Below are 18925 nucleotides of genomic sequence, written 5' to 3'. Positions count from 1 at the left end.
TTCAATCCACTTCAATCAGTGTAGATGAAGGGGAGTAGACAGGTTAAAAAAGGATGTTTAAGCCTTGAGATAATTGACACATGGATTGTGTCTGTGTGCCATTCAGAGGTTGAATGGTCAAGTGCCTTTGAATGGAGTGTGGTAGAAGTTGCCAGGCGCACCGGTTTGTGTCAAGAACTGCAACATCCAGCCAACTTGACACAACTGTGGGAAGCATTGGTGTCAACAACAGGCAGGTCCTACAGGCCCTGGTTTTGTCGCATCTGGACTACTGTTCAGTAGTGTGGTCAGGTAGACCAATAACAAAGAGAGATTGCCCTCCTCTCCACCAATAACAGCTAGTTTTCAGGTTACACCTCCCTCCCATTAGGCTCCTCCAATTAGGCCCCCTTTTCAGACCACTCCCAGACAGTCCTAGTAAACTCTTGCTTGAGCAGATTTTTTAAATGATTTTTGTTTATTTTTGACCACGTAGTGAACATTCACAGTAAGATACTTAATTGTCACCCAGAAAGGATTTGATATTGAGATAAAATGGCTGCATTGGACCTTGAACATGCAGGTTCCCGCTGGATTTCTTAAAATGCTACAAACAGGAGATTACATGCAGCTGCGCATTAACAAACTTCATTGCAACCAAAAACACACAATAATAAACCAGCAGATCAGTTGATCTCTCGCTGTTACTATGTCAAGTGGTTATGATACTAGACAGATGTGTCTATGTGCTCTGCTCCCATCCCCAATGAATGATCAACCTTTCAGAAGTATCGGAAATGGAAGGCTGATTTAAATAAAATCATATTTGAGTATAAGAATGTAGAAGTAATAGACCTATATTTCATTCAAATGTTTCACCACAAAATAATATGTGCTATTTGAAATATCTTTATAACTACATTTTCATTTGATAAAACATTTAAATGATATAGGCCTAACTCATCACGATTGACTTGATTTAATACACATTACAAATATGGACAGTAAGGACATTTTACTCACTGATATTAATAAGTTGTTTTTTAAACGTGGAAAGACTTTATTTCAGTTGAGATTGTGTAATAGATAAATGGCCCTTAGTCTACTAAAAAATCAGGATAAATTGGTTCAGGTGATGCCCACCAAAGGGCGAAATATTGCTGAACAATTTTGTCAGCAGTCAGGACTAAAACACTACATAAATGTGTTACATATAATCTATAACCGTGAATGTGGCATAACTGTGTGACATAACCACCCATGTCAAATGTGACATAAACCTGTGCTTTATAAAGGGTGGTATAAGCACCGCTTGATAAAGGCCTTATAAACCATATTAAATTGAGGCTTCACAAAGCATTAATAGCCGTGTGATGCATATTGATAGGGCATTGCAACGCCAGGATAGTGGGCTCGATTCCCTGGACCACCCATGCGTGAACACATTTTTACGGATGACTGTAAATCGCATTGGATAAAAGAGTCTGCAAACAATGCTTAAACCACATCAGGAGATTACTTTTGAGGTCTGTGAAAAATTTAAGAAACTTAGGTTTAGAGTGTATTTGCCCTTTCATTCACTGTTAATTCACTGTTTAATTCACACACAATGCCCTGCCCTGTTGTTTGGTTAGAGGGTTTTCTGTAGCGCAGTAATCACACATGTGATGATTGTGTATTCCATATACAGTGATTTGCATTGGGGCCACCAATGGGATGGGTGGAGTAAAAGGCCAGCAACGCGTCGTACTATTCAGAGCCCCATGAAAAGACATCATGCATACATTCGAGAGACCCTACTGAGTACTTACTGCGGCAACCAGCATAGTTTTTGCTCTATAAGCCAATATGTTTTTTCATATACAGTGACTTGCATTGGGGTCCTTGGAACATCTTTTAAAAAACGCATTTTCAACCCAAATAAGTTGAGACGTTTATACTATAACATTACTATGATTTTTATTTTTTATAAACTGACCTGGAAGAACTTTATTTTTTGTGATGTTGAGGAGACACTAATCATGTGATGAGTTCGCAAATCAAATGTCCCATTGTGGTGCCACCGGACAGAGGAAAACATGCAAGTTAACCTTTATTTATTGTAATTTAAATGACTTTGTAGTCGTTTACCTACTGTAGCTACCTGTTGTTATTTAAAATAATTTTGGTTACTTCACAACAATTGCTGTCTAGCTGAAATTTTGTTAGCTAGTGGGCTCAGTTAAATATACTCCCCTACGTCTCATAGTCATGTCATGAGATTTGTAAATAATATAGGAATATAATAATACAAATCGAATGGAGTTTCCCAATTTGTAACGTTCAATGTAATTGCATTCCTGGACATTGGGGAGGCAGGGTAGCCTAGTGGTTAGAGTGTGGGACTAGTAACCGGAAGGTTGCAAGTTCAAACCCCTGAGCTGACAAGGTAAAAATCTGTCGTTCTGCCCCTGAACAGGCTGTCATTGAAAATAAGAATTTGTTCTTAACTTGCCTAGTTAAATAAAGGTTAAATAAAGATAAAATTGAATGTTATTGTTTAAGAATGTTCTGTAACATCTCTTGAGCCTCTCATTCTCCTTCATTGCATGGACATATAATGCACAACGTCTCAGGAAAGACCGTCTGGATCTGCAATACTGAGCATAGAACACAGTCGGACCCGCAACCTAGACCTATAGGCCACGGTGAAAACGTTTACACACACAAAAGGACACCAGTGGAGTCTCAAGTTGGATTTAATTTCCCTTGAATATTGCAGACCATTTGTGTACCCGTTGAGTTCAACAATAAATAGTGGGTAAATGTATCCTCCAGCAGACTACTTTTTCCCCACTATTTTATGATGAATTTTTATAAAAAGTTCATAAATAGTGGCTAAATACAGTATATAACTATAGATGGATCACTGCATAATGAAACAATCCCTAGTAAGCTAGTGTTTTGAGGGTGGAATGACTGTATTCTCCAGAGAAACTACGTTAACCCCGTGGCTCTGGGCACGATATAGGGAATTGGTTGCCATTTGGGACATGGCCTAACTCTAACCAAACACTATAGCATGAGGCTAGATTTATGATGTGATGAATGTACTGTATATGCTCAATATACAGGATATGAACATTTCATTCCAGCAGGATACATACATCGTAAACAATGGATATATAGTTTTTTTTAACAAAACCCATTGTAATACACATCTTAAAAAATCTGAGGACTAATATTTTACACACACAAGGTAAACATTAATTTCTGATGAAAAAAACACATATGAACAATTTGTGGATATGGTCTTTTGGAAATAAACTCGTGGGAATTGACCTACAATGCATTCGGAAAGTATTCAGACCCCTTGACTTTTCCAAAAAAATGTAATCTGCCAGCCTTATTATAAAATGGATTAAATAGCTCAATCTTTTCACAATACCCCATAATGACAAAGCGAAAATTAGAATTTTAGCAAATTTATTCAAAATAAAAAAGTCAACTACCTTATTTAAATAAGTATTCAGACCCTTTGCTATGAGACTCAAAATTGAGCTCAGGTGCATCCTGTTTCCATTGATCATGCTTGAGATGTTTCTACAACTTGATTGGAGTCCACCTGTGGTAAATTCAATTGATTGGAAATTATTTGGAAAGGCACACACCTGTCTTTCTAAGGTCCCACAGTTGACAGTGCATGTCAGAGCAAAAACCAAGCCATGAGGTCAAAGTAGTTGTCCGTAGAGTTCTGAGACAGGATTATGTCGAGGCACAGATCTGGGGAAGGGTACCAAAAAATGTATGCAGCATTGAAGGTCCCCAAGAACACAGTGGCCTCCATCATGCTTAAATGAAAGAAGTTTGGAAACCACCAAGACTCTTCTTAGTGCTGCCCGCCCGGACAAAATGAGCAATCGGGGGAGAAGGGCCTTGGTCAGGGAGGTGACCAAACCAGATGGTCATCATGCTGTGGGGATGTTTTTCAGTGGCAGGGACTGGGAGACTAGTCAGGATCAAGAGAGAGATGAATGGAGCAAAGAACAGAAAGATTGTTGATGAAAACTTGCTCCAGAGTGCTCAGAACCTCAGACTAGGGCGACGGTTCACCTTCCAACAGGACAACAACCCTAAGCACACAGCCAAGACAACGCAGGAGTTTCTTAGGAACAAGTCTCTGAAAGTCCTCGAGTGGCCCCGATAGAGCCCGAATTTAAACCCACTTAAACATCTCTGAAGAGACCTGAAAATAGCTGTGCAGCGACACTTCCCAGTACAGGCGTGCCAAGCTTGTAACATCATACCCAAGAAGACTTGAGGCTGTAATTGCTGCAACAGGTGCTTCAAAAAAGTACTGCGTAAAGGGTCTGAATACTTATGTAAATGTTATATTTCAGTTTTTTTTTGTTATAAATTTGCAATTTCTACAATTTCTATCCTACAGAAGAAATATGAACACCATATGCAAAAGCATGGTAGCAATTGAAAGCGAACCGTTTGGAGATTATGGGGAAATGATTAGACCAAAGTTAAATCGTGTCAGGTGATTTTATATTTACTGTACTTTCGCTGCATTTGTTGACAATGAAATCTTAATACTCTGGATACATTTAGTAACATGATAAGATTATTATTTGAAAATGTGGGGCAGGTGCAACATATGACAAAACATTTACAATGGTTTGAGTGAATGTTTGCGGTTCCTAAGTAATTTCAATGCACTTCTATGACCGTAAGAAGAGTCTTGAACTGTAAGGTGCTTTTTTAAATATTTTTTTTATCTCTCCTAGTGCCGTTCAGGAACTAGAGCACACGTAGTTTTGTTTCGGAACACAACACTGGATCTCCACCATCACACAATTACTGTTGTTGTTTACGCAATCCAACACAGCCCATTATATATCGCAATCTTGGTCAGGTCGGCATAATTTAAAAGCTTGTTCTATAGCCAATATGACTAGCAAAATTATAAAATACAATCCTACAGTGTTAAGCTTTGACAAGGCAATTCAGAGAAACAGATTGTAATTTTGGTGCGCATACAAAGGAGTCATGAGTGCATTCAGGTGCGTGTCCTGCGGCAAAATTTATTCACAATAGACTAACAGGCTGATTCTGTTCAGAACAACCCAGGGTATGACGCCATGTCATCTTGTGACTGTACATCAAACATTGTGATCATAAACGTTGCCACGGTATATGACATGAGTTTTATGATATGGAGATGTGAAGTGCACATTTGGACTCATTGGTGTTTGACTTGCTTTATGCAGTATTTGTATTTATTATGGATCCCCATTACTCTTCCTGAGGTCCAACAAAATTAAGGCAGTTTATACAATTTTAAAAACATAACAAATTTACTGATTCCACAACACACTGTGTGCCCTCAGGCCCCTACTCCTCCACTACCACATATCTACAGTACAAAATCCATATGTATGTGTGTGTATAGTACATATGTTATCGTGTGTGTGTGTGTGCGCATGTGTCTGTGCCTATGTTTGTGTTGCTTCACAGTCCCCGCTGTTCCATATGGTGTTTTATCTGTTTTTTAAAATCTAATTTTACTGCTTGCGTCAGTTACTTGATGTGGAATAGAGTTCCATGTAGTCATGGCTCTATGTAGTACTGTGCGTCTCCCATACTCTGTTCTGGACTTGGGGACTGTGAAGAGACCTCTGGTGGCATGTCTTGTGGAGTATGCATGGTTGTCCGAGCTGTACACCAGTAATTCAAACTGACAGCTCGGTGCATTCAACATGTTAATACCTCCTCTCATAAATCCAAGCAGTGATGAAGTCAACCTCTCCTCCACTTCAGCCAGGAGAGATTGACATGCATATTATTAACATTAGCACTCGGTGTACATCCAAGAGCCAGCCGTGCTGCCCTGTGCTGAGCCAATTGCAATTTTCCTAAGTCCTTTTTTGTGGCACTTGACCACACAACTGAACAGTAGTTCATGTGAGACAAAACTAGAGCCTGTAGGACCTGCCTTGCTGATAACGTTAAGAAGCAGAGCTTTATTATGGACATACTTCTCCTCATCTTAGCTACTGTTGTATCAATATGTTTTGACCATGACAGCTTACAATCCAGGGTTACTCCAAGCAATTTAGTCACCTCAACTTGCTCAATGTCCACATTATTTATTACAAGATTTAATTTATGTTTTAGGGTTTAGTTAATGATTTGTCCCAAATACAATGCATTTAGTTTTAGAAATATTTAGGACTAACTTATTCCTTGCCACCCACTCTGAAATGAACTGCAGCTCTGAGTGTTGCAGTCATTTCATTCGCTGTAGTAGCTGACGTGTATAGTGTTGAGTCAACCGCATACATAGACACACTGGCTTTACTGAATGTCGTTAGTAAAGATTGAACAAGTAAGGGGCCTAGACAGCTGCCCTGGGTAATTCCTGATTCTACCTGGATTATGAAGGAGAGGCTTCCATTAAAGAACATACTCTGTGTTCTGTTAGAACGGTAACTCTTTATCCACAATATAGCAGGGGGTGTAAAGCCATAAAACACATGTTTTTCCTGCAGCAGACTGTCATCAATTTCTCTTCATTTGTGTACGTGCTAAGCTTGTTGAGTGTCCTTCCCTATAAGCATGCTGAATGTTTGTTGTCAATTTGTTTACTGTAAAATAGCATTGTATCTGGTCAAACAATTTTTTCCATAAGTTTATTAAGGGTTGGTAACGGGCTGATTGGTCAGGCATTATCCTCAGTAATATTCCATCTAAATTGTCAGACCCTGGTGGCTTGTCATTGTTGATAGACAATAATAATTTGTTCACGTCTTTCATACTAAATTTACAGAATTTTGCTTGTCTTTCATAATTTGGTCAGATATACTTGGATGTGTAGTGTCAGTGTTTGTTGCTGGCATGTCATGCCTAAATTTGCTAATCTTGCCAATGAAAAAATAATGAAAGTATTTGGCAAAATCAGTTGGTTTTGGGATGAATGAGCCATCAATTTGCTATACATTTGTCAATCAGTTGGGCTGCCAGACTTATTTGCCATACCTTTTGCCTCATCCCTCTCAACTGTAATATTTTTCAATTCCTCATCAATCCAAGGGGATTCAATAGCTTTTACAGTAATTTTCTTAATGGGTGCATGTTTATTAGTAACTGGAATAAGCAATTTCATAAATGTGTCAAGAACAGCTTCTGGTTGCTCTTCATTACACACCTCAGACCAACAAATATTCTTTACATCATCAACATATGAATCACTACAAAACTTACTGTATGACCTCTTATACACTATATTAGGCCCAGCCTGACCTCTTATACACTATATTAGGCCCAGCCTGACCTCTTATACACTATATTAGGCCCAGCCTGACCTCTTATACACTATATTAGGCCCAGCCTTTGGATCTTTGGTTTTCCTAGATATGGCTACTATACTGTGATCACTACATCCTATGGATCTGGATACTGCTTTTTCTGCTTCCAGATGATTTCTGTAACATTAGTGAAGATGTGATCAATACACGTTGATGATTTCATTCCTGTACTGTTTGTAAATACCCTGGTAGGTTGACTGACAACCTGATCCAGGTTGCAGGTACTGGTTACAGTCTGAAGTTTTTTCCTGAGTGGGCAGCTCGATGAAAGACAGTTAATATTTATATCACCCAGAAAATATACCTCTGTTTATACCACGTACATTATCAAGCATTTCACACATGTTATCCAGACACTGACTGTTAGCACTTGGTGGTTTATTGCAGCTTCCCACCAGAATGGGTTTTAGGTGAGGCAGATTAACCTTACTTCAACAGTATTTAATCTTTACAGGAATGTGGTTCTGAATATAAACAGCAACATCTGTACCATTGGCATTTCTAGCTCAATTCCTCTGAGCGCACATGATGATTACAGTTAGCGGTATTTATTATAATCATCAATGTCTCATCTTTCAAAATATATTGAGTACTCTTAGAGCATTTCCCTCACTCAGACAACAAAAACTGTGCAAAAGTTGCCCAATTCCCAGGAGGGAAACTTCTTGGTGTGTGCGGTGCTTATATTCAGAACGGCTGTCAGTCAAAACCCATACAACAAAGTGAAGTGCAGAGCCAGAGCCCTGACATCATTTATAGCATGTTACTGGCCAGGCACTGCATTCCAATTTAGGTGCTAATCAGTGCCCAAATCTGTCATGTTCAACCTTTTACGAGTGCAAAAGGCGACTCATGCTGTGTTGTGTGCTTATTCCTTTATCATTGATATGTTCTAGGCTATTTTAAGACCACAACGAGCATCAGGTACTGCTAGAAGGTCCATATTTTTGTGAGACATTACACTAGTCACACAAAACATGAATAAACTATTTACTTATCCGTTACACATGCTTCATTGCAAGGTGTTATTATATAGTGCTACCTAATATACTGGTATGAAAATGTTAACCTCTTCATTCCTTCCTCTCCAACAGAAAAACTACCGTCAGCAGCCCTGCTCCTTCAAGCACACATCTGTCGCAGACTCACCAGACATTGTCCATGCCAAACTCAGCAATAAGCTTACCAACGAGGTGAGATGTGCCACTTATCGTTACACTGAGGTGACATATCTTCACATAGTCCTGAACAGACATTCAAAATATCCTTTTTGTAACATTTTCTTCTCATCAGCGCCTGTACAAGATGAAAGGGGAGAATGACAGGCATAACTACACAATGACATTGGAGAGACCAGAGATAACACAGGCTAAGATCAACGCGGCTAACTTCAGCGAGGTATATCTGTCTTAGCCTAAGTCCGAGATACAATTCATTGTATTAGCCCCTGTTTATACGTGGTTCCAATGTGTACTTTTGTCCTGATCTTGTCCGTGTTCTGATTGTGCCCACATTTTTAATCAGGTGTAGGTGATTAAAACACGCAGCCTGACCACCTCCGGAAGAAGACCCAATTTGCACCTTGCATTAAAATAATTAGCATAACAAGAAACGCATGTTAATGCCAGGTCTAAATGCAAACAATGCACATAATGTTCGACATGTAAGCAGATTTGCCTGAGGACCTCCGGAGGTGGACGAGCTCACTTTGTGTTCCGATCTCAGCTCAGTGTAAATGCAATCAGGCCAGCCTGACAACATTCAGTGTGCAACATCAGTGCATCATCAGTGCATCAAGACAGCAACGGCAGAGCGGACCATTGGACATGCCCTTAAATATTTCAATCTGGATTATATATTTTTTAAGAGGATCAATACCATGATCAATGCCATTCGAGATTTATAATCTCAACTAAAATGTGGCCGTTTTCAGGCGATGTTGTTACATTATATCATTGTTTCTTCCTCGGAGCACACATTATGAGTATAGTTAGTCTATCAATTTATCATCACCATTCAATGTGATCACACTCTTGTGCTCTCTTTCCTTTCAAACTCCCCGCCAGTTCTTTGGTCTGTGGTATTTTAGGCCTACATGCAGCAAACAAGAGCAAGCTTGCATCAAAAAATGTAATACATTTTAGAATAAGGCTGTAAGGTAACAAAATGTGGAAAAAGTCAAGGGGTCTGAATACTTTCCGAATGCACTGTACTTGGGGTACCAGTACTGAATCAATGTGGAGGGGTACCAGGTAATTGAGGTAGATATGTACTTAAACAGTAGTTAGGGATAAAATGACTAGGCAACAGGATTGATGATAAACAGTAGCAGCAGCATATGTGATGCAGTCTGAGTTGAATAGTTACACTACTAACTATTTAGCAGTCTTATGGCTAGGGGTTAGAAGCTGTTTAGAGTCCTGTTGGTTCCAGACTTGGTATCTGTAGTGCTTGGTACGCAGTAGCACAGATATCAGCCTATGACTTAGGGGGCTGTCTTTGTCTTTGACAACTTGTAAGGCCTGGTCTAGAGGCCCTGGATGGCAGGGAGCTCAGCCCCAGTGATGTACTGGGCCGTACGCACTACATTTTAGTCATTTAGCAGCCGCGCTTATGTAGAGCGACTTACAGTCCCCCTCAGGAATCGAACCCATAACCCTGGTGCTGCAAGTGCCATGCTCGAAAAACTAAGCTACACAGCACTACCCTCTGTAGTTCTTTGCGGTTGGATGCCAAGCAGTTGCCATACCAAGTGGTGATGCAGCCAGACGAGATGCTCTCAATGGTGCATCTGTAGAATCTTTTGAGGATCTGTCAAATATTTTCAGCCTCCTGAGGGGGAAGAGGCATTGTCGTGCCTTCTTCATGACTGTGTTGGTGTGTGTGGACCATGATAATTCCTTTGCAAGAGGAAGCTCTCAACCCGCTCCACTACAGCCTCGTCTATGTGGATGGGGGCGTGCTTGGCACTCCTTTTCCACGATCAGCTCCTTTGTCTTGCTGACGTTGAGAGTAGAGGTTGTTGTCCTGGCACCACACTGCCAGGTCTCATTGGTCTCATTGTCGTCAGTGATCAGGCCAACCACCATCGTGTTGTCAACAAACTTAATGATGGTGTTGTAGTCATGCGCGACCATGTAGTCATGTGTGAACAGAGAGTACATAATGGGAATAAGCACACACCCTTGAGGGGTCCCAGTGTTGAGGGTCAGCATAGCGGATCTGTTGTTGTCTACCCTCACCACCTGGGGGCAGCCCGTCAGGAAGTCCAGGATACAGTTGCAGAGGGAGTTGTTCAGTTCCAGGGTCCTGAGCTTAGTGATGAGCTTGGAGGGCACTATGGTGTTGGACACTGAGCTATAGTTGGTGTTGATGACCAGCCTTTCAAGTCATCTAAAGGCTACAGCTGTGAGTGCTACAGGGCGGTAGTCATTTAGACACGTTACCTTGGCATTCTTGGGCACAGGGATTATGGTGGTCTGCTTGAAACATGTAGGTCAGGGCTGCCCAACCCTCTTCCTGGAGATCTACCGTCCTGTGGGTTTTCAGTCCAACCCTAATTTAACACAACTGATTCTGCAAATTAGCTGCCTGTCAACAAGACCTTAACTATCTGAATCAGATATGCTAAATTAGTTGGCCTAAGTCTTAGCTAGAGTGTTTGTTAAAAAGGTTTTGCAGCAATTGTATCTTTGTATTTTATTTACACAAGGAAGTCCCGTTGAGACCACGTCTCTTTTGCAAGGGAGCCCTGCTTCACAAAAAAATGCTGCAAGAAATACAAAGTAATTAGTGATACAATTACAACAATAAATGCGGGATCATGAGAAATGCAAAAATACAAATATAATGATTAAAGACACGTACATTAGTCTTTACCAGAACCATTTACCAGAACCCTAAAATGATTGAAAGGCACTAGTGCATGTAAATAAAAAGGAATTTCAAGAGTTAGCCATTCCTGTGAGCAAGTAAGGTATTTCATACTTCTGTAGGAGGAGCGATGTAAGGTAAAATGGTTGTTTCTGCATGAAAGCTTTGTAAGTGAATAGAAGGCAATGTTGCGTTCTCTGTGTTGCCAGTGACGGCCAGCCCACAGATCACAGTGATGTGTGCAAAATTGGTCACTCGTAGCAGAGTGCACTATGATAAACAACATCCAGTGGTTTTTAAAGTAGTGGCAGCTGGGTTCATATAGATAATGTTGCCATAGTCAAGGGCTGATGGGAAAGTTGACTCAATACTTTTTTCCCTGCTATCAAGGCACAGTATATTTATGTAGAAGAAGTCCAGGTTAATTATCAGTTTCTTTGCTAGCTCATATGCTTTTTTTAAATGTGTTTTAAATTACAACTTGTCATCACTCCAAATGCCAAGGTATTTACATTATGGGACTTGCTCAATTTGTGTTCCATTTAACGTGCAAATATGTAAGTCTGTACAGTCAAAGTTGTGCTCTAGAGAATATTATATAGGCCTACTTTTTTATATGCATGCAGTACCAGTTTAAGGTCAAGAAAAGTGTTTTGTACGACATTAAAAGCCATCAGCTATAGTCTGGTTCACAGAGGAGGCAGAAGTGTACAGCCCAGTGTCATCAGCATAAAAGTGTAGCTTAGTTATTTACTATGGAACCAATATCATTTAAATACTGTGTGAATAGTACTGGCCCTAACATAGACCCTTAAGGAACTCCTTTTGTGACTTTGAGGAATTGCGAGATGACATAGTCAGCAATTGAGAGCTATCCATTAGGTCGTTTTTTTAACCAAGCACATGCATTTCTATCAAGTCCGCCAGTGGACCGCTTTGTAATAACAATGAATGATCCATAGTGTCGAAAGCTTTTAACAGGTTTATAAACAAGGTAGTGTAATGCAGTTTTTTTTTAATCAAGAGAGCATACAATATCGTTGACAACAAGGGATGCAGCTGAGATGGTACTATGTCCTTGTCTCAATCCAGATTGATATGTACTGTATTTAGGATACAGTTTCTGTTAAAGAAGGAGCGACTTTGAGAATTTATCAATAACTCTAGTGCTTTAGCCAAACACAAAAGTGTTGATATCGGGCCGATGTGAAGAGGAAAAACATGCACTGTTTTCCATTCTTTAGGAATAATCCCAGAAAGAAATATTACTAAGAAAATATGGGCTATGTGTTTGACAATAAGAGGGACTGTCACAACTAGATGACCAGGATCTAACTGGTCTGCCTGTGGACTTAACATCTATAGTAAGCAAAGAATGAAGCACGTCCTTGTCTGTAAACTGATTAAAGGAAAACAAGGGATCCCTAGTGTCTGTTGAGCTCCACACTGTCTACAGTCTGCGTAGAAACCATAAGGTAGAGCTAAATTCTCAAATATTAAGAGTTAAAAGCATCACATATTTCTATTTTGATGGGGCCAGTGATGGGGCCAGAAACTGACATGATTTGGGCAGCGAGGTGTAATCGTTTTCCAAAATGTAGATACCATCAGAAAGAGAGTCTAGATAGTAAGTTGATTTTGACAAACAGCTCAGGTGTAATGACGCACCTTATGATGGGATCTCCAATGAACAATTGTAACATTAGATGATAAATTAAATGAATAACTGATCCAGTCTACGTTAAGGCTTATGAAGGCTCTGGCAAACCAGGGCCTGGACTTACTGATGGTTTGTTTTTCTCTTCAGACCAAGTACAGGGAGTCATGGCACACTCTAAGGGCTCAGGGCTACAAACTGACCATGCAGGACATCCCCTTCCAGGCTGCCAAAACCTCAATGGATTTAGCCAGCGACGTGAGTAGTACTCCGTTTACGAATGCACTCTTTGAAAGTACAGTAGTTGTAATAGCCATTTTTAAATATTAGAAAATGTGCTAGAATTGTGTAAGAAATATAAAGAATATTACCTGGAGAAATAAATATGTTTTGAACCCATTTAATTTAGGTTATTGTACCACCTGGTGGCCATTCATGTTACTAACACCTAGAACCAGTTTATAGCTGGCAATATGGCACCATTTCCGTGTCTTTTATTTCATATCTCTCCTTATCCTTTGGCTGTTTTTGTTGAATCATTTTGTATCTTTTTGAGTTTGCGTTTTATCATCATTATTATCTTGGATTTTGTTCAAATAACCTTGAAACAATAAATGCCTTCATTACTCAAAATTTGAAACTGAGTTCATAACTGAACTTAGTGAGTAATAAATATGTTAATAATTGCAATCAAGAAATGTACAGTTGTTTTATTGGAAGATGAGTCGTCACCCTTACCTGTATTTTGGTGTCTAATAGAAATGGCGAATTGGAACATTAGAACAGAAGCCATAACAACGGTAGAATGTGGTTCCAAATCTCAGCTGTTGAAAACTACATTTTTGTCTAAAAGAAATGTGAGATAATGTCTAGATGCTTTTCTTAGTGGAGATCAACTTTATAAATTGCCTGGCTGGGCTGATGAGTTAGTGGATTGCGCAGTCAGATGGAACCGAGTAAATAGGCATTTTAACATCATAGCTTTAGCCAGTGGTAACTTGTGGAATAGACACCGGCTGGAAGGCAGTTTTAACCAAATCAGCATTCAGGATTAGACCCACCCGTTGTATAATTGACACCAAAATAGATGTAGGGTTCCAACTCATTTCCAATTAATGCAAATCTTCCAATAAAACAACTTGAGATTTCTTGATTGTAATTATTCCTAGGTACAGTTGTTCCAAGGTTTGAGTAATGAACGCATTGATTATTTCCAGGTTATTTTAACAGATTCCAGGATGATAATGATGGCAAAAAGGAAACTCAAAAACTGCACAAAATTGTCCAACTAAAACCGTAAATGAAAGGATAAGACACAAAATAAAAGGAACCTTAGCTGGGAACCTTAGCCACTACAGTAGTACCTATTTGCATGCAAGACACACTGAGTATACAAAACATTAAGAACAGCTGCTCTTCCCATGACATAGACTGACCAGGTGAATCCAGGTGAAAGCTACGATCCCTTATTGATGTCACTTATTAAATCCACTTCAATCAGTGTAGATGAAGGGGAGGAGACAGGCTAAATAAGCTTTTTAAGCTTTGAGACAATTGAGACATGGATTGTGTATGTGTGCCATTCAGAGGGTGAATGGGCAAGACATAAGATTTATGTGCATTTGAATGGGGTATGCAACGCTGTTGGGTTTTTCACGCTCAACAGTTTCCTGTATGTATCAAGAATGGTCCACCTTGTAGAATGGTCCAGACCTTGTAGAGTCCATGCCGGGATGAATTGAGGCTGTTCTGAGGACAAAACGGGGGGTTTAGTGTTTGAGTGCAAAAAAGGGAGGTTTGGTATATGAGGTGCACAACAATACAATGGGGTGTGGGGAAATAAATGAAAAAAAGGTGTTTTATTAACTAAGTCAAATAATGAAATGTTCACTCTTCTCTTTCCCTTCTACCAACCTAGGTCCAATACAAGCACCACCACCTGCTGGATAAGGGCAAGCACATCGGCGCCCGCAGCATTCTGGATGACCCGCGCATGCTACACTGCATGCAGATGGGCCGGCTGACGAGTGAGCAGGAGTACCGCAAAGACGCACTTTCCACCAGCGGCCAGTACCACCTCAATCCAGATATGATCAATTTAGTGACAGCCAAGAACGCCCAAGCTCTGGCCAGCGATCAGGACTACAGGAAGAGGCTCCATGCATACACTGTCCTCCCTGACGATATTAAAGTCCAATGGGCCAAGAAGGCCTACAACCTGCAGAGCGAGGTGAGGCAGCGAGGAGAAGGGTGGGTGGAAGAGGAGAGTGGAGGGTGGAGGGGAGAGGGAGAACATGATTAAGGGAAATATACTATTAAGTATTAGGATATTGGAGCAGGGGCTTTCCCCTCAAATTAATTTAACAAATCATGTCCCAGGGTGCAACATTGTTTAGAATAGACTAGAAGAGAATACAATCAAATAGAATAATTTTTACCATAGTACATTTTCATCTCAACCAAAGTCTTTCTCAGGAAATACAAAGAACAATATTCAAATAAGAGTGTCAGTAAATATGAGGGTATAAATAGCAACCCTCTCCCTGCGTCTGTTTTCTAGAAACTGTACAAGTCGGATCTGAACTTCATGAAGGGCGTGGCCTGGGATGGTGTGGGGGCGCCTCAAATGGAGTTGGCAAAGAAAGCCGGAGAACTCACCAGTAATGTAAGTACACAACTAGCGGCCGTGTTACCTGAGAAATAAGAGAGTGCGGGTGAGAGTGTGTGTGTGTGTGTGTGACTGATCCTCATGTGAATTGGTCTTGCAGAAGAAATATCGTCAACTGCCAGACAGTCTGAAGTTCACCCAAGTGGCGGACTCTCCAGACATTGTTCATGCTAAGAACAGCTACCTCCAGTGCAGTGAGGTATGAGCTCCTATTCATTTTGTAAAATCTTCAGTGTCCTGTTGTGAAGGGCTACTAAATCTAATGGAACTTGCTATTTGAGCAGACCAGGCTTCAAATACTATTTGGAAATATGTAATATACAGCTGAGCTTGATTGAGCTTGCCTAGTCTCAAAAGAGCAAACCCCACCCATTTGGCACTCCAGGCAGACTAAAGCAAACGCTATAAGTATTTGAAAGATTTACAATAGTATTTAAAACCATGTATGTCTGTGACCCCTTCAAAGGCAAATTCTGTGTAATTGTTATCAATGTTATTCTCACCACGTTACAGAGGCTGTATAAGTCTGGAGACTCGGACGCCATGCACAAATACACCTTACATGCCGACGACCCAGACTTCATCAGAGCAAGGATCAACGCCCAGCAGATTAGCAATGTAAGAGACCAACTATGCTTTTTTTCTCTAATGCCTTGTACACACTCAGTTTATACAACTGATGTACAACAAAGAAAACTGTTTTGATACAACGGAGAGTTTGTCTACACAAAAGTGTTTAGATGAGTTGCCGAAACAACACAATGGTTGTTAAACCAAAAAATATCAGTTGCATCACAACCTTGTGCCAAATGTGTTGTACATAAGTTGTCAATCTGAGTGTGTACAGGGCCTGAAAATGTCAAACAAAATAATTAGATGCATAATATCCAAGACAAATCCAAACACTGTGAGACTCAACATATGCAAGCATATTGAGATTGTGGTGCTATAACGGGCACATATTTATTCTCATTAATGCATATAAATCAGTCACAGATTTAAGTATTGTAACATAACTTGGTACACATGTTCCAAACACTGTGAAGAGAACATATTCAAGCACATTCAGATCCACATGCAAATTCCAGTGAGATGATAAGGTCTAGGAGGGTGCAACCTGGCATGATGGTAAAGCGCCAACACACCCTCTCATAAAATGCCTTGCCAATTGGCCACATTGTGGCACTATAACAAGCGATTGAAAATGCTAAATTTAAAAGGTCACGCCCCTCACCCCGAGTTAGCTAGGGTCCAAAAAATGCCTGTAACGGGCACATGTTTATATCTCTTGATCTGTTTGACTCAGAATGATGGAATTTGGCACACATGCTCAGGGATATGAGTCTAGCTAACCTGTAAAGTACGGTATATTTTGGCTGCATGAATGTTTTTTCCTGTCCAACGCACATTAATGCAAGCTCATTGGCTCATAGCAGCCATACTGTTTCAGTTAGACTCTTGCAAAATGTTCAGTTTAAAGACATGGCTACATAGATGATATATACCAAATTTGGTGCCAAGCGGTACAGCGGTCCTGGAAAGGAAGACATTTCAAGTAGTCAACATCATTGAAAATCGTCCAAAATACCTCAAAAGCAAAATATTGCATGACTTGTTCAATGTGGAGTTCTGATATTTGGCAAGCATTGTAAGCAGTACAGAATTAGCTCATCCTAGTGCAATGTGTCCAATTTGTCCTGGTGGTGGCACAGTGAGCACACAGCTGAACCCCGGCAACGCTACCTGCAGCTTTAATTAATATTATTATTCCTCTTCTTCCATAAGGCAAAATTAAAATGCAAATTACAGTGAGATGGTGAGGCCTAGGAGGGTGCAACCTTACATGATGGTAAAGAGCCATGGGCCACACTTTGGAATCATGTAGTAACCAAAAAAGCATTAAACAAATAAACATGTATTTTAGATTTTATATTCTTCAAAGTAGCCACCCGTTGCCTTGATGACAGCTTTGCACACTCTTGGCATTCTCTCAAAATTTTCCAACAGTCATTAAGGAGTTCCCACATACTGTATGCTGAGCACGTGTTGGCTGCTTTTCCTTCCCTCTGCGGTCCAATTCATCCCAAACCATCTCAATTGGGTTGAGGTCAGGTGATTGTGGAGGCCAGGTCATCTGATGCAGCACTCCATCACTCTCCTTCTTGGTCAAACAGCCCTTACACAGCCTGGAGGTGTGTTGGGTCATTGTCCTGTTGAAAAACAAATTATAGTCCCACTAAGCACAAACCATATGGGATGGCGTATCGCTGCAGAAGGCTGGTTAAGTGTGTCTTGAATTCTAAATAAATCACAGACAGTGTCATCAGCAAAGCACCCCCACACCATCACACCTCCTCCTCTATGCTTCACGGTGGTAACCATAAATGCGGAGATCACTCGTTCCCCTACTCTGCGTCTCCTAAAGACACAGGCCTGGAACCAAAAATCTCATATTTGGACTCCAGACCAAAGGACAGATTACCACCGGTCTAATGTCCATTGCCCGTGTTTGTTGGCCCAAGCAAGTCTCTTCTTATTGCTGTCCCTTTGTAGGGGTTTCTTTGCAGCAATTCGACCATGAATGCCTGATTCACGCAGCCTTCTTTGAACATGTGTCTGTTACTTGAACTCTGTGAAGCATTTATTTGGGCTGCAATTCCTGAGGCTGGTAACTCTAGATTTAAGTCAAATCTGTAACTCAGCTACTCAGGAACATTCACTGTGTTCTTGGTAAGCAACTCCAGAGTAGATTTGGCCCTGTGTTTTAGGTTATTCTCCTGCAGAAAAGTGAATTCGTCTCCCAGTGTCTGGAGGAAAGTAGACTAAAACAGGAGGCTAGGATTTTGGCTATGCTTAGCTCCAGTCTGTTTATTTTTCATCCTGAAAAACTCCCTAGTCCTTAACAATTACAAGCATACCCATAACATGATGCAGCCACCATTATACTTGAACATATGGAGAGTGGTAATCAGTAATGTGTTGTATTGGATTTGCAATATTACTTTAGTGACTTGCAAACATGATGCATGTTTTGGAACATTTTTTATTCTGTACAGGCTTTCATTTTCCCCTTCGTTTCTGTTAGTTATAGTTCTATATTATGTTATAGTTAGGTTAGTATTATGAAGTAACTAAAATGTTGTTGATCCATCGTCAGTTTTCTCCTATCACAGCCATTAAACTGTGTAACTATTTTAAAGTCACCATTGGCCTCATTTTGAAATCCTCAAACGGTTTCCTTTCTCTTCTGCAACTAGTTAGGAAGGACGCCTGTATCTTTGTAATGATTGGGTGTATTGATACACCATCCAGAGTGTAATTAATAACTTCACGATGCTCAAAGGGATATTCAAGTTTCTGCTTTTTTTTTTATTTTTTACCCATCTACCAATAGGT

At 40.3% G+C, this 18925-nt stretch overlaps 1 protein-coding gene across 4 annotated transcripts in view; it reads left to right on the top strand.

Annotated features, from left to right (window-relative positions):
- The window catches only part of LOC139376472 (nebulin-related anchoring protein), a 120178-nt gene that overhangs the window by 66056 nt on the left and 35197 nt on the right, over nucleotides 1-18925 (top strand). For all 4 annotated transcript variants that reach the window (XM_071119097.1, XM_071119098.1, XM_071119099.1 and 1 more), the window contains 7 exons: nucleotides 8426-8524; nucleotides 8625-8729; nucleotides 13012-13119; nucleotides 14780-15091; nucleotides 15422-15526; nucleotides 15630-15728; nucleotides 16043-16147. In XM_071119097.1, coding sequence (XP_070975198.1) covers nucleotides 8426-8524; nucleotides 8625-8729; nucleotides 13012-13119; nucleotides 14780-15091; nucleotides 15422-15526; nucleotides 15630-15728; nucleotides 16043-16147 — 933 coding nt within the window. The remainder of the gene's footprint in view (nucleotides 1-8425; nucleotides 8525-8624; nucleotides 8730-13011; nucleotides 13120-14779; nucleotides 15092-15421; nucleotides 15527-15629; nucleotides 15729-16042; nucleotides 16148-18925) is intronic.

Source organism: Oncorhynchus clarkii, chromosome 20 (assembly GCF_045791955.1).
Source record: "Oncorhynchus clarkii lewisi isolate Uvic-CL-2024 chromosome 20, UVic_Ocla_1.0, whole genome shotgun sequence".
Classification (NCBI taxonomy): Eukaryota; Metazoa; Chordata; class Actinopteri; order Salmoniformes; family Salmonidae; genus Oncorhynchus; species Oncorhynchus clarkii.
This window is presented reverse-complemented; position numbering and strand designations above follow the sequence as displayed.